We start from the raw sequence: 15,248 nt of genomic DNA, 5'->3' as shown, positions 1-15,248 counted from the left end.
TGTGTCATTCATCTCTTTTATTTTTGCGCTTAAGAATGTGTCTGCATAAAATATTTTGCATGTTGGAGATAAAGTTGAGACAGTAAATGAACCGCAACTGTGTAATAAATTAAGGCATGATCAAGCAAAGCTTCAAAATGAATCATGAAATGAGGCCTTTCGTATTAATATCACACCTGAAATGTCCATCAATGGAATCTCTGCAACCCACTTTGACAGTGACTGATGGACAGACCTGAAATAGCTTTTAAATAAATTGATCATTTAATCAAATTTGCAGTAGGGAAGAGTTGAACAACAAACTCTTTCTTAAGGCTGATGCAATGGCATGAGGTGCCACTTGAGACTCTGCAGAGTATTTGACTGATGGGTGCAGTCACAAACCCATTTAAACAAGAAGCAGAAGTACAAATCAAAAACAACATAGACCTACTGCTGCAGATATTTTGTAGGGCCTATGTGTGTGTGTTTGTGTGTGCGCACGCACACGTATGTAATTTAAAACAAGATTACATTAAAAAATGTAACTTTTTTTATACTGCGGGGGGAAAACAATTTTCCTTTTAAATGTGGACTAGAAATGATACATGTGTCCTTAAATAATTTTTATTTTACCTTTCTGATATTCAGTAAGATACAACATAAATTGTCAATATACATGTTGTAATACACTTCTCTCTCAGGTTCATAGATTAGATCATAAATGAGTTATGCCTGAAGGCTGCCCAATGTGCAGTCAGGTGTGAGACAGATTTATTTGTTATTGTTTATTTCTTTTTAAGGGACACACATACATGAATGGCTTAAAACTGGCAGTCTTTCATTGTGCACAGCAAAAAGCATACATCACCAGTGTGAGTGGGGATCGGGAAGAGAAATGACCAAATGCCTGTAAAAAGCAATGAAGTCATACAAACTGACTCATACTCCCAGCTGACATCACACACACACACACCCCACCCCACCCCAATCACAGCATCTGCGTGCATGTGTGTCTTCAAGTGTCACAACAGGTGACGAATTTGCCTCTGTGCTTTTTTTAAAAATTGTGTTTTAAGGCTAGGTTCGTCCTGTAAAGACCTTCAGAAAATAAAAAAATTAGCTGGTTTTCACTTAAAAATATCCCAAATAATTTTGGCTTGTCTGTAAAATAGGACTCAAATATTCACTAGACTAGATCAATATTTAGATCAAGAAATAAATTCAAAAGATGTAATATATTATGAGGGAATTCCTCCTGGGAAACACTTTCCTGGCATCTGAAAAACTCATCTGCCTCTGAGTAAGTTGCGGTATTATTTGCATGAGGTCTTGCATCATCTCTAACAGCCTGTTCACTATGGCGCCTGCACATGGTGCTTAACCAATGTGTCCCTTTGTCCCTTTGTGCTCGCAGCAGCCACAAAATTGAAAGCAGGGCAAAATCCTGCAAGGACACGAGGCTGTGGAAGTCAAGCAAATCTCCAAACTCAACCATTTCTTTACATTGGTACAAGGAAGTAATGAACATAGTCCCTTTGGGGAATAGTCTTATAGCCTTCCTGATCACATGGATGTTTAACAAAGGTATGCCAACCTCTCTTAGCTGCTGTGGACCTCTTCGGACTGAGTTTCAATGTTGCTTTCTAAGTTATACTGTATAGCGCAGCTGTCTATGGCAGATTCACTCTGGTGGTGGGTTTGCTTATGAATGCTTGCATGTAGTGTTGTTTATTTATGCTAATGAATGATATTTTATGTTTATGTGTAATCTTTATGTGGCTAATGCTATGTTAAAAATGCATGGCTCTATGGTTTCATATGTACATGTAATTAAGAATTAACAGTCAGTAAATAAATACCAGAAGATTCTCGGCAATAAAGATGCATAAAAGTTTATATTGAGGACAATAAAAGTTATGTGTTTGACAGATAAGGAATCTTCCAGTCAGTGTTCCATCAGGACACACCAAACTTGTTTTTTGATGATGACAAAGGAGTGAAACAATATCCTGGATCCATTTTTTTTTATTGATTGAAGCCACGGATTCTCAACGGACCCGCTCTACTGTAATGGATCCAAAACACCTCTCGGACAGTTGGAAATCCTTGGTGTGTTGCTAAGAAGCCAGCCCTCCTGTTCCTGTACCCATTTGTGTGGCCTCTATACTGGGTGGGACGGTGATTAGGGCAGCCCCCCCTGGGTCCTCGCTCTGGCCTTTCATGCATCACACATACCTGCTGTCTAACATGTGGCTCATTTGTTCGATCTCCATTATTGGGCAGAATGAGGATGTTGTCATCACACCTCAAATTCAAAGTGTCCCCACGTGTTCCCCTCGGCAACAACCCCCCCGGGAAGGTAGCACCTAGAGAGCACAGCTAGAGATTGACGCATGCAGTTCTACCACTCTCTCTTGGGTAACATTTGATCAAAACGTTAATTTTCAGATGAAGTGTTTGAAAAATGAGCTGCCCTACATTATGTGTTATTAAAACACAGAAGGCCTTCTTACTAGAAATGCTAAAATATTCATATCTCTCTTAGTGTCACATGCCACACTCAATCTGCCATCCAAGGCCACATGACTGCGTGTGTTTGTTTGTATTGTTTTGTTTGTGGAGCAACATAGGGAAAATACCATTTTCAAATTTATGATTAAAATGTTTTAATGTAGTTAAACTGGATCAAATGTCACGAAAAATGAACTCAACAGCAATACACACACAGCCGATGCACATTTTCCTTACTGTTTAAAGGTGTTGCCTGTTGGGGGATTTATCTGTCATTTCGGTTACATAACCTAGTATAGTTAAAGCACATCCTGCAACATGTAAACCTCTGAAAATGTCTGCCTGTACAGAGTTTAATAGTTAAACTGACAAGCAAAAAACACTATTATTAAATGTTCCTTGGGGCTCTATGCAAATGATGCACCAGGATTCCTTGAGATTTGTTTTATAGTACAGAGTAAAGCCGATTTCAATTTGAGTGATAATAGCCTTTTAATTGGCATTACATTTCGAATTTTGTTATATAAAGGATTTCAGCACTCTCTTCAGACACTATATATTAAATGTTTTTTTCTGTGTAATTATTGAGGGTTCATTTTTTTTAGATCTCGGAGCTGCAACTTGTTTTAAACTTTAAATGTATTTAAACAGTGAAAAGACTTCACTGAGTGCATTGATTCCAGTCGCGCAATCAGAGAAACTACTGCAGGTTAGCTCTTTTCTGCTGTACTAAACCCATGCGTTCAGGCGTGGCTTCTGTCGAGGACATCTTGGAGAGTCTGTGTGCAAAACGAACAGCGCCGTTCTTTGTTCACCGGAGCTGCAGCATACCCCTTTTTTCAAACGGGAAATGTGCTGAGGCTTTCCTGCCGTTTCCCCGCTGCATAGGGTCTGCAATGCCTGTCTGACAACTCCCTTTCTCTTTCAGCCCCACCGCCCCTCCAGACACCCCACCCCATACATACCATCCTCAAGCGCAACGGCGCCGGGGACAACAACGCGGTGACCTGTCGCAAAGCACACTCCGGTGGTGGGCGGACCCCCTTTTCCCTCTCCTTCTCTTTCAGTCAAATTTGTCACCAACTCACTAGCCCCAAATTTCTTGGCAAATCACAAAAGCGCGATCCACCTAAAATATGGAGTTTCTGCCAGAATGTGCCGTGTCTGCACATTTTACACCTCTAAACAAAGCAATTTACGATGGTTTTCAGCAGCGCACTCCGTCATATGCCCAAGTGCGCAGCCTGAATGCATCTTTTCATGGGCGACTGTTTACATCCTAGATGGGGGACATTCTTACATAAGTGGCGGTAGCCAGGCGGGGGTTAGGGTAGATGACCGCGGTACTGGGGATAACCGATCAGCTATTCGCTTCTTTTTACATGTGTCAGGAAGGAACTCGCTATCACGTACCGCAGGCTTGTGAACCTGAGAAAGACTGGTTCAATGGGAAGGCGGCTCGTCTTGTCTCGGAGAGGAGGGCGCTGTGTAAACCAGACTGGGTGGAGCATCATATCTCCCGCCCCATCAATCGTGCAGACGGTCTTATGTCCCGTCTGCCTGGAGGTCGGAGAGAGACTACTGTATTGAATGACTGGCGGATGGAGAGCGAGAGATAAAGGGGCCGGTCTATGGGAGGGACTAGCGCAAAAGGGGGACTTGGAAGGAGGAGGGGGTGAGGAGGAGGAGGCGGCACGGGTGCTGTTTCTCCAGTCTCTTTCCCTGTCTTTGTCTGACACACTCTTTTGTTAGCCATGCCTAGCCTGCTGGTTCTATCAGGGATCATGGAGAAAAATGGGGGCTACGGCGGGGACCTGCCTGGCTCCGGGTTCGGAAGCGAAGGTCTACTTGTTCCGCCCGATGAAGAAGAAGACGACTCCCGTGCCCTTAGGGTCGCGCTTGGCCAGCTGTCTCTGCTGGGTCTCGGGGAAAGCGAGGACGGTGGTGGAGCCCCAACAACAGGAGTACAGGACCGGAGTAACAATAACAACAACCACCACAACCACAGCAACAGCGTCGGGGGTGGCGGAGATACTGCGATCCTGCAGGGGAAAAGCAAGTTGTGCGTGTTGTATGAGAGCTCTTCAAGTGAGACCAAAGGACGAGGCTGCAACATAACAGAATGTGTCCCAGTGCCCAGCTCTGAACATGTGGCCGAAATAGTGGGGAGACAAGGTAAACTGGCTTGCAATCTTATCCCCACCCCAACTTCTGTCCTTCTCCCACAGTAACTGTGCTATTTCATTTCTACGTGCCTTTTTGTCCTGTTAATGTTACCTGGTGTTATTTGACAAAGAAAAGGGAGTGGTGTGTGTGTGTGTATGTGTGTGTGTGTGTGTGTGCTCGCGTGTTTTTTGTGCTCCCCTGAGACATCAGCCTCCCACTTTTTTTTCCTGCTACAATCTTGCAAGTTCTCATGCGCTCATCTTGAGTCACACAATGGAAGCAAGTCGCCCGCTGATCTCGGTATGTTTTTGATGATTCGGGTGTTTTTTATTTATAGAAATGATCTAGAAGCTCTCGTTTGCCGGGCGAATTATTTTACATCCACGCCATCGATGTCAGCGCACAGCCACAAGCACACTGGATCACGGAAAGCACTTGCTTCCTTTGTCGTCTGAGACGCGCCAGACTGTTCAAAAATGCAACACGCGGCTGGCGAACAATAAAAAGAGGTTTTATTTTGAAACGACCGTATCAAGAATCATACCTTTTGAAAATTTTGGTCAGCCTGGTGAAAGCTCTCTCGCCCTTCTAATTAATTCAGTTCGTGGTTCATGTTGCGCACTATAACAGTGATACTATAAGACAATGCGAGCTGGGATCACTTTTGGATCACTTTTATGGAATGAGTGAGAACCTTCCTTTTCATACTCACGATTGATTTTTCAGGGTTTCATGCTACTGTTTTGCTAATATATGGTTTGAATAAAGGTGAGAAAATCGGGGGACAGGGTCAAACGGGATGGACGTAAAGGGTGACTCAGCGAGAAGTTGCATCGGGAGAAAATTCTTTTACAAATTCTTTTACAAAGTTGGAATATTCTAGAATTTATGCACATTGGGTGGGAAAGCCTAGAGATGTTTTTATATATACTGTATATGTATTACATCTAAGGTTCATCATCAGTTTGTCATTAAACTGCAAACAAGCTTTAACTGAAAAGTTCATTTTTATAAGCTGAAGTATTGTTTTATCCTTTATGGTGGTTTGTGTGGCTTTGCCTTTTATTGACTGCCTTCCCTAACCCATGGGTGTAAGAGGTAGACTGAAATAAAAGGAAGATGGGGGGGTGTAGTATCCAAAAGCTGAAGGGGTGTCACACCTTGGAAGCAGGACACACAGAGCCCCACTGGAGTGCATACTCCTGATATCACATGGCTGTCCACCAGGAAAGGGAAGAGCTGGAACTGAAATAAGTACAGAAACAGAAGGGTGGAATTCTAGAATAGTATCAGGATGTTATGGATATAGATGTTGCTTTTATCTCTACTACATTAGATTGTGGATCCTGCTCATTCCTGAGTCTAAGTGTTGCAGTCTCAATGACATCTTTTTTTAGTGTTGCTTTGAACACTCATATTTGCACATAATGCTGATTTCAGATTTTGAGAATAGTCAGTGCCAAACTTTCAAAATCACCCCTTTGGCTGAGCTATTTGTCCCTGGGGAAGCATTTTTCACCATTAAGTTTAGATTTGGTTTCATCCCAATGTGTTTTATTACTTTTAATTTTTTTTACAGAGGCAAAGGAGTACTGTTTCAAATGTTGTGGAATAGAGTATATGCACACTTAAAGTTTGTCAGTCAAAACAAGTTTCTATGTTACGGTTGCAGACCAACTGCATTTTTTCCAACAATGTCTTTTTCAAATGCGTACAAATCTGAAACATCAGATAAAGCACAGTAAATGGCCGAAAACAATGCACATGTGGCTTGATTTTATTATATATTATGTTTCTGGAGAGGTCAGAAAATGATTTGTTTTCTCACCATCTGTAAAATTAATTTAATTTGCTGTAGCCAGGCCTGGTTGATTATTGCGATGACAATGTACTGTGGAATTTAAAAAAAACCTGTATTGTCCAGAGACCTTTTTTTTTTAGCTTTGTTACTTGGCATTTTTATGTTGGGTTTTTCTAATGCTAACTTTTATCTTCAACTCTATTGTAAGGTATGGACTGTATAGTGTCTGTGTTTGTAACATCATCACTCCTGTAGCCGCAGTCATCCAAGTAACTCCATTTGTGGATATGATCCACAAATTCTACATCTGCACAACCTAGGCTGAAAATAGGCTATTAAACAGTGTTTATGCATTATGCAATGTTTACTTCCCAATGAGATTTTCAATATTATGTGCAGCTCATCTACATTTCTTATTTAGTTTTTACAAGATACACTATATCCTGTTTAGTGAAATTCTTGCAAATCAAAATAATAATTACTTTCTTCAGCACAAACGTGCAATATAGCTAACTGGCTGTCACTATTTTAGAGATTTTTTAAAAAGGTGATTAGCGGATTTCTTTCAGCCAATGTTATAACATGGGTAACTTTTTGTTTTATTCTCTATTTCTGTAATCACATAACAGATTGTTATGTGCTATCACTGATTTACATATAGCTTATTTATATATAATGTTTCCTGTTATCTCTGCAGGTTGCAAGATCAAAGCCTTGAGGGCCAAAACCAACACCTACATCAAAACACCTGTTAGAGGAGAGGAGCCTGTGTTCTTAATTACTGGTCGAAAAGAAGACGTTGCATTGGCTCGCCGGGAAATCATCTCTGCTGCAGAGCACTTCTCTATGCTCCGAGCTTCACGCAACAAACTGGGCATGTCATTTAGTGGCTCACCACCCACACCTTTGCCAGGTCAGACCACCATTCAGGTTAGAGTGCCATACCGCGTTGTGGGGTTGGTTGTAGGCCCCAAAGGATCCACCATTAAACGCATCCAGCAGCAGACTTGTACTTACATAGTTACTCCAAGTCGAGACAGAGACCCTGTGTTTGAGATCACTGGGTCGCCGAGCAATGCAGAGCGGGCACGCGAGGAAATTGAAGCACACATTGCCTTCCGAACAGGAGGCCTGCATGACCTCAACAATGAGAACGACTGCCTGGGTCCAAGTGGTGGAGGTAGCCCAGTGGGGAGCAGTAGTGGTCTAGATAGTCGATTACAGCAGGTGTGGGGGCTGCAGGGGGCCCAGCGCAAGCCTCTCACTAGCAGCTACCGCCAGAATTTCTCAGATGCCATGATTGGAGGAGGCAGTGGAGGAGGAAGCGAAGGAGGGGGACTTTACAACAAAAGCAACTGCTCCAGTTCTGGAGAGAAATCCTGCTCTTACTTTGGATCAGAGAGTGCCCAGGGTTGGGGTGACTCTGACTACCCCAAACAGGTGGCCTTTTATGCCCAACAGCGTTCGAAGAGCTTTGGGGGCCTCCCACTCCCCCTGACTAGACTCTCTCCTGGTTTGTCTGAACCATGCGGAGGTGGAAGCACCAACAATTCTTCAGTCACCAGCATTGTGCCCATAGCCAGCTCACCTCACGCTCAGGCCCGTCGTGCCCATAGTGAACCCACCTCAGCTGGTGAAAGTTTCCCGGGGCGTTTGCCAGTGCCAGACTCGCCGCCGGCCACTGTGCGAGACTGCATGACCTGCTTTGAAAGTAAAGTAACGGCTGCTTTGGTGCCATGTGGCCATAACCTCTTCTGCATGGAGTGTGCCATCCGAATCTGTGAGCTCAACCATCCAGAATGCCCTGTGTGCCACACCCAGGTCACACAGGCCATCCGAATATTCTCTTAAAGAACCACATCCGTTTTTATCATTGGTTTTGTCAGTGTTTGTTCAATAATTATTTATTGTTACGATAACAATTATTATTAGGATACACATTTTTGTTTTTCAGAAAATTTTAAACCAGTCGAGCAGATATTTTACAAGGCACTGCTTGCTTAACAAAAAATATAAGAAATATTTTTAAGTTTTTCTTTTATATATATATATATATGAATATATATATATATATGCATATATATTTTATAAAAGTTTTGTTTATAAGAGAAGCATAGTACCTTGCATTTTCATTTTTTCGTTTGCTGCTGTTGTTCATTCATGAATCACGGCTTTGGCAGAGGTACTCTGAACATTGTATTGTTTTTTTTATTTTATTTTAACCAATGAAGTAGGTTTATTATATGGAAGGAAGATGATGATTGTTGAGGTACCCAATCTAGACTGAACTGATCTCCAAAGTGAGTGTTTTCTGGGAAGAAAACAAGATTTCTATTGCACCTTACAATTCTCTTCGTTTCAAATAGGCTCCTAAAGCAAACCTTAAATTTTGGTGTGTAGGTGATTTCAGCCTCTTCTTTTTTTTTATGTGATTTCCGGATTGTTAACATTTGTCCGAATGGATATTAATTTCAGCCTAGGAATGGATTGGCACTAGAAGAAAGCAGAAGACATCTTGTTTTCATTCTTTCAATTTCATACATGAGATAAATCCTTAAAATGGGTAGAACAGTTGTATAAATATTGAGTATCAAACCCTTCTTTCAAGAAGTCAATGGTTACACTTTGATGACTGCTTTGTTGAATAGATTCAGCAACGCTTGTTCCTCGGCACTTGAACACCACGCGGTTCCTCAGTTGACATAAAGCACCACTTTGATTGTGCGGCCAGAAGCCTTTAAATTCATCTAATTGGCCAGTTCTCAAAAACAGTCTCCGCAGCAGAGTTGATTCAAAGCCACCTTAACCACATTTCATTTATTTGTGTTTTTTATGGTCAATCGGCCATATTTACTCGATGATATAGGGCACAGGATGAAGTTGAATAGGCGAATTGCGAGGTGTTTCTATGAGATATGAGCTGTACACATCAAGATGATTTCCTTTCTGATAGAATCCTTCCTAAATCAGCACCAGAAATATGATCAAAACAGACAAGACTGTAAAGTTCAGCCCCAAATCGGTAAACCCTACACCACATTGCCACTTCTGACGTCATTATGCATGAGCTGTGAGAGGCCAGCTGTCTTCATTGTAATTAGCTGAGCTGTACAGGAGCAGGTGTTTCATGGGACATTGTAGCTCTGACCCCCTTTCTTTTTCTCTTTTCTTAGGCCGTTATTCCCTCCCTCCCGCTTACAGTTTACTCTTTTTTTGATTTTGAAGGCCTCTTAGTGGGGTGCATTGTCCGTGTATGGCGGCAGCGTGGACAGCAGGGTTGCTTGGACACAGATTGGATCCACTCATTCATAATTAGGCAAATAGGCTGGTCCAGGTGCGAACTGTGTAAGTCCAGATCAGGGTCCTGCAGTGAGCCCAACCCATTTTTGCCCCACCCCACTGGTAAAAGCACTGGGGAGGGCTGTGTGTTCTGGATGTAGTGGGGCAAAAAAGACTCCCCCACCCATCCTCCTTTTCTCTGTATGATTCCCATTAAGGAGCAGGGGTTTTGTCCTTAAAGACAAACACACACGGAATTTGATATTTACTAGCTAAATTTTGGAGAGACGGTGAAATGAGTGAAGGATCATGGGTAAAATAACTTTGCCCATCATCATCTTTAGTTAGTGATTTACACTTTATCTATCTAAATTGGCACTTGTATTAATGATGAAAATGCTAAAAAAAAAGGTTGTTATCAAAACCAGACGTTTAGTACCTTCTCCAATATTGTAAGGGGACCTTATTTGCATGATAAAGATAGAATAGATTGACTCACTTCTGTATGGGGCATCCTGCATCTGTCACTTCACTATGGACACTGGTGCACTCCGCTAACCCCTGGTCCACTGCCGTAGAGCTTGCAGAATGAATTCAAACAATTGAAGCAGTGGAAGCACCGAATTAACAGCACTCGGTCTGAATCAAATTACACAACCACTGCATCTGCTGTGGCCCCAGCCAGGGAATTTGTGATAGCTAGTAGTGAGCGGATGAAGGCAGGGATCGAAGGTTTCGAACTATATGCCTGCATGACAGGGATGATGGTGGTGGTGGTGTCCATTTTGGACTGGATAAATTTGTTTGCCCCCGGAAAACAATTACTGCAATTGTGATAATGAGTCCAGTCAGCATATGTTGATTACAGTGACTTAAATTGTGAATATGTGATTCAGCAGCACCCGGTGTCGCACTGGAGAACAATTTGATTCAGCCTCTGTCACAACTCAGTTACAAAATAGGTCTATTAGACATCAAGGTCAGTCTTAGAACTTAAAATATATTTTTTAAACAGCTGAAAACTTGCATTACTTGAGGACTACACTATTCAAATATCAAATGTTGGAAAAAAACTGATGTAGATGTGTTATATCACTGGCAGACACATAGCACATTGAGTTGGTTAAGCTTTCATTGTCCAAGGCACTATGATAATATTCTCTGGAAATACTATGTTTTTTTTATTATTTGCCTTTTATAAAGCCATTTCTGGCATACAAGGTAGCAACCCCTGAGAAGTGATGTAAAGAAGTACTTATTTCTGGAGAAAAGAATGTGAAACAGTGTGGGTGAGGATCGGAGATCCAAGAAATTAGGCTCTTAGAACACTTTAGTTTCATTATAAAGACAAGCACCTTATTACAAAACTGCGCATTTGAGTAATACCAAACCGACCACTGATGGTGAAAATACCTTTTGTTGAAGATAAAATACGTGCACATAAGGATTCCCTATCATTATTGATTGTGTTATGATGATGATTCATATCAGCCACAATAGTACTTGTGATCATTTGGGAGACCTCTCGTCCATTTCAGTCGATGCTGATAACTTGATTTACCTTTGCACTGGTTTAATGCAAAAGGGGCTTACAGGAATCTTCCTGTTAAGAAGCTGTATAAGTCTATGGAAAAGCACTGAGCATCTATGTAAATACAGTTTGTTTTTTGATTTCTAGTATCACTGTCAATGTTTTAACAAAAGAATTCAATATGAGTTTTAAGGAAAGTACATCTTTTATATATTTGCCCCGTCAATCAGCTATAATAGTATATTAGAGACATACATTTCAGAAATAATTTACAATGATTTACTTTGTATTTCACTTAAAAATATAAATAAGAAATTAACCACTAATAACAACTACACTTTATTAAACAGGTAATAAACAGTATGTGTAGACAGCCTAACCCTGATAAATAAATCAGTTTCGACTGTATGTAGGATTAGGATGAAAAGCAATAAGACTATACTGGGAAAATTATCAGAGAATTCAGCATAGTGGCGTTTAAAGATTCAAAGTAAGTGACCTCAATTAAAGGAACTATAAAGGTGCTTTTCCAATACCTGCTTAAATTTCATTATGGACTAAGACTAATGTAGACAGATATAATGAAATAGGTAATCAATTCAGTAGATGTTCTTGTGTCCATTGTTTTTTTTGTTTTAAGTTCAATAGCATAAGGATGTAGGATGGACCTGCAAGTTTCTAGAACTTCTCGTGGTACTGCAAAAGTCATACCTTAGATTTAAACAAATGATAAGGCTACTGTCTTAGCAGCAATGTCTTCAAGCTTTTTTTTTAAGAACCAGGTACAAGGAGTAAAGCATAGGGCAACATGGGAGGAGGCACTGTACCAGTCACTCTGCAAGAATGTTGACATGTAAAACTTAAATCATTTACTTTTTAGTAATATTTGTGTTTTCATAGTAATAGGATTTTTTAATACTTGCACCTGCTTGTGCATATGTTTGTGTTTATAATGAAAAGGTCAGCCTACCAAAGAACAAAATACCAGAAAACAACTTGAGTTCACCCATTTTATCATCAACTTGCTTGTTTTAGTATTTAAGCAAGTTTTTATGAATAAACTCACTTGTACTTTTCCTGTTTAACTAAAAGTCTTAAAAAGGTTTAGTGTTGTTTGGTTACTTTTTTTCTAAAAAGGTGCCAGTATCAAAGTTAGCTTCGAGTGGAACCATCCAGGCTTAGCCAATATTGGGAAACTTTAAGTTGTCATTTATTGTCCTGTTAACAGTCCAGCCAGTTAGTTCATGAAAACCAAACCAGATTTCAGGAGTTCAGATAAACGGGATGGTGGAGTAATTTATGGAATACTGTGAAGGAATTGTGTTGACAATGAATAACAGGGCAGAGACTAGGTATTAACATAGGCTGCCCAGAAAGAACCAAGATGTTGAGATGTTAAGAAAGGCAACAGCATAATAGAGAAAACAACATTGTGGCTTTAATTAATCTTGTTTAGAGAGCCATTTAGGGCATTAGTTTATGAAACTAAAGCTATTCAGTTTAACTGCATGTTATTCAACTATAGAACATAGGAAAATTCATTCAGACATAAATGACCTCAATAATTAATCAGCTTGATACCTGAAGTGTATGAAAAGCATTAAGATCTTAAAGTGAATAGTAGATCAAAAACATATTGAAGTTTTTTAAATAATCAATACATACATTTTGATTATGTGTCTTAATAATATGTCGAGATGAAAGGCAACTTTCAAGGTCCATCTCACCCACTACAAAATCCTCTTCAATTTCAAGATGCAAGAAAACAGCCGGGTGACATCAGTGGTATTTAAGTTCTTCTTAGGGTTATTTACAATATTGTATTAAGCGCACTACAATTGTATAAGTAGAAATTGATGTTTTTCTTCTCCCCATAGGAAAATGTTTATGCATTTAGGTAGAACCCATTTTAAGGAGTGATAGGAAATCCTTATTTTCCAGTGTATGCACTTAAGCAATTTTGCCAACCTGTTAGACACACACACATGCATTTGAATGTAAAAAGAAGAAAAATCACACAATTCGATGCACTCTTTGTGCTATTGTGTTTACGTGCAAGTGAGCTTTAAGTTGATTTTCATTTTTTTTGTAAAGGTTTTGTGACAGGTTTCAACGTAGCCTATATTTGCGTTCTTCCACAGACATTTATAAAAAGTAACTTAAAATTAATTTTAAAAAAAATTCTCAAATCTATTTTGCTAACATGGGTTATTGTTTCATAGAAAGCAGAGGGGAAAAAAAGTCAGTATCTGGATGTTATTTATGAAAAATTTAAAATGAAGCAACATATTTATGAGTAACCTCAAGACATTTTGTTTTTTAATTAAAATGACAAAAGCTAATATATTTCTAAACACAGGGAAGTCAGTTTCTAATAATTAAGTTTAGAAGTTTTATTTATGAAATATATGGATGCTCATGTTTTCCATTACTTTGTTGTAAATTAGGTAAAGAGTGCCTATACTAAATTTGAACTTCAAATGGGCACTACTTCCACTTTGATGCATTCACAATGGAATATGTCAGAAAATGATATTTTTTAGAAATTGGAGATATTTTAGACACAGAGCATCAGTGTGTGCCTCAATTATATATTTTTCTTGCATCAGCATTCTTTTTGCAGTGCTGCTTGCTTTAACCCCCCCCCCTCCCCACACTGACTGAATTGCATAACTCATTTCCTCTGTAAACTTGCTTCAGATTTTTGACAGACACGCTAAGACTGAAAAGATTGGAATTTTCACACTCTATGAGGGTCACAAATTGTACACACTTGAAATCATACATTTTCTACATTTACTACTCAGTTTGTCATCACTCATGGCAGAGCATGATCGGTTAAAAAATATTGAGAGAACCTTCCCTAACGTGCTGATTAGGGGAAGTGTGTGAAACAAGCAGAGGCATCTAGAAGAGGACATCAGTGCACTGTGCAGTAGATCTATGTAACTAGAATGCATACATATACACACAGCAGCTTCATTAACGTAGTAGTTTGCATGTATGTTGTATGGTCACTTAGATAGGAGAAATGGTTCAGGTTCTGTGTAATCCTTCAACACCAGTGCACCTGGGCTTTTTCTCTTCTGTAGATTTTCATAGTTGGAGTCTCTTTGGAAAATGGGCAAGTTGACAAGTTTGCAACCAGACAGAGACCATATTAATCCCTGAAAAAGTCACTGCTGGATTATCTCATCCTCATTCACCAGATAATGATAGCCTGTTTGCGCACTCACATTAAAGAGTAAGGAGTTGACCGAATTCGAGCGGGAAAAAAATGCCACAATTGAACCTTTTCAGCTGTAGTAAAACGGGGAATGAAATGGTGCTCGCTGGTGAAACTCTCAACCTTTTCCAAAGAGGCCAATGCAATCTGACAGTTGTCTTTGGTAGCGTTTCCAATTTGCCAACACAGTAGAATTGTTTCATACCGGTCAAATAGTAGTTGTAGTGGATTAGTTTTTGGGCCAGTATCATCTGGCATTAGTTTCTGGTTTCTGTCTGTGAACAGTGAAAATGGGTTACCAGTGGCCTTCTGTGGCTGATCAACTTTGATGGATGGAGAAAATTAAAAAAAAAGTCTTTGAACTCTGTTACAGTATGCTATGCCCTTACAAGGCATGTGATATTGCAGGTTTATTTGTTATAGCACATGCTTTTTTGTGAATTACATTTTTGGAGACATTTTTTTATTATCAATATTATGATTAATGTAATTGCGCCATGTTAGTTCTGGTTATTTTGTTATTTTTCCAAGACTCAAGATGTATTGTAAATGTTTCTAATAAAACAAAAATGAAATTACCTCAAAATGAGTCCAGTTGCATCTTTCAACTTGAAACAGTTTAGACTCGTGATGATTGTTTGTATTGCTATCAGGTTTTAATGCATGTAACAACCGATGTTTATAAGATTGATAATACTGCTATTATTACTTAATGAAATCTATTTTTATTCACTACTACTGGAAACAAAAAG

General features: G+C 39.8%; 1 protein-coding gene across 1 annotated transcript; it reads left to right on the top strand.

The window, feature by feature from the left end:
- Positions 1–4,183: 4,183 nt before the first annotated feature.
- mex3a (mex-3 RNA binding family member A) lies at positions 4,184–15,006 on the top strand. Its single transcript, XM_003977117.3, has 2 exons — positions 4,184–4,668; positions 7,158–15,006. The coding sequence occupies exons 1-2, from the start codon at positions 4,248–4,250 to the stop codon at positions 8,309–8,311; spliced, it is 1,575 nt and encodes a 524-aa protein (XP_003977166.1). The 5' UTR covers positions 4,184–4,247; the 3' UTR covers positions 8,312–15,006.
- Positions 15,007–15,248: the final 242 nt, after the last annotated feature.

Source organism: Takifugu rubripes, chromosome 7 (genome assembly GCF_901000725.2).
Source record: "Takifugu rubripes chromosome 7, fTakRub1.2, whole genome shotgun sequence".
NCBI classification, from domain to species: domain Eukaryota; kingdom Metazoa; phylum Chordata; class Actinopteri; order Tetraodontiformes; family Tetraodontidae; genus Takifugu; species Takifugu rubripes.
Note: the sequence above shows the minus strand (reverse complement) of the source record. Positions and strands in the feature narration are given on the sequence as shown.

Coding starts and splice junctions, on each gene's coding strand:
- mex3a (XM_003977117.3), top strand. CDS start 4,248: ATGCCTAGCCTGCTGGTTCTATCAGGGATCATGGAGAAAAATGGGGGC. Junction 4,669..7,157: donor CGAAATAGTGGGGAGACAAG/GTAAACTGGCTT, acceptor TTATCTCTGCAG/GTTGCAAGATCAAAGCCTTG.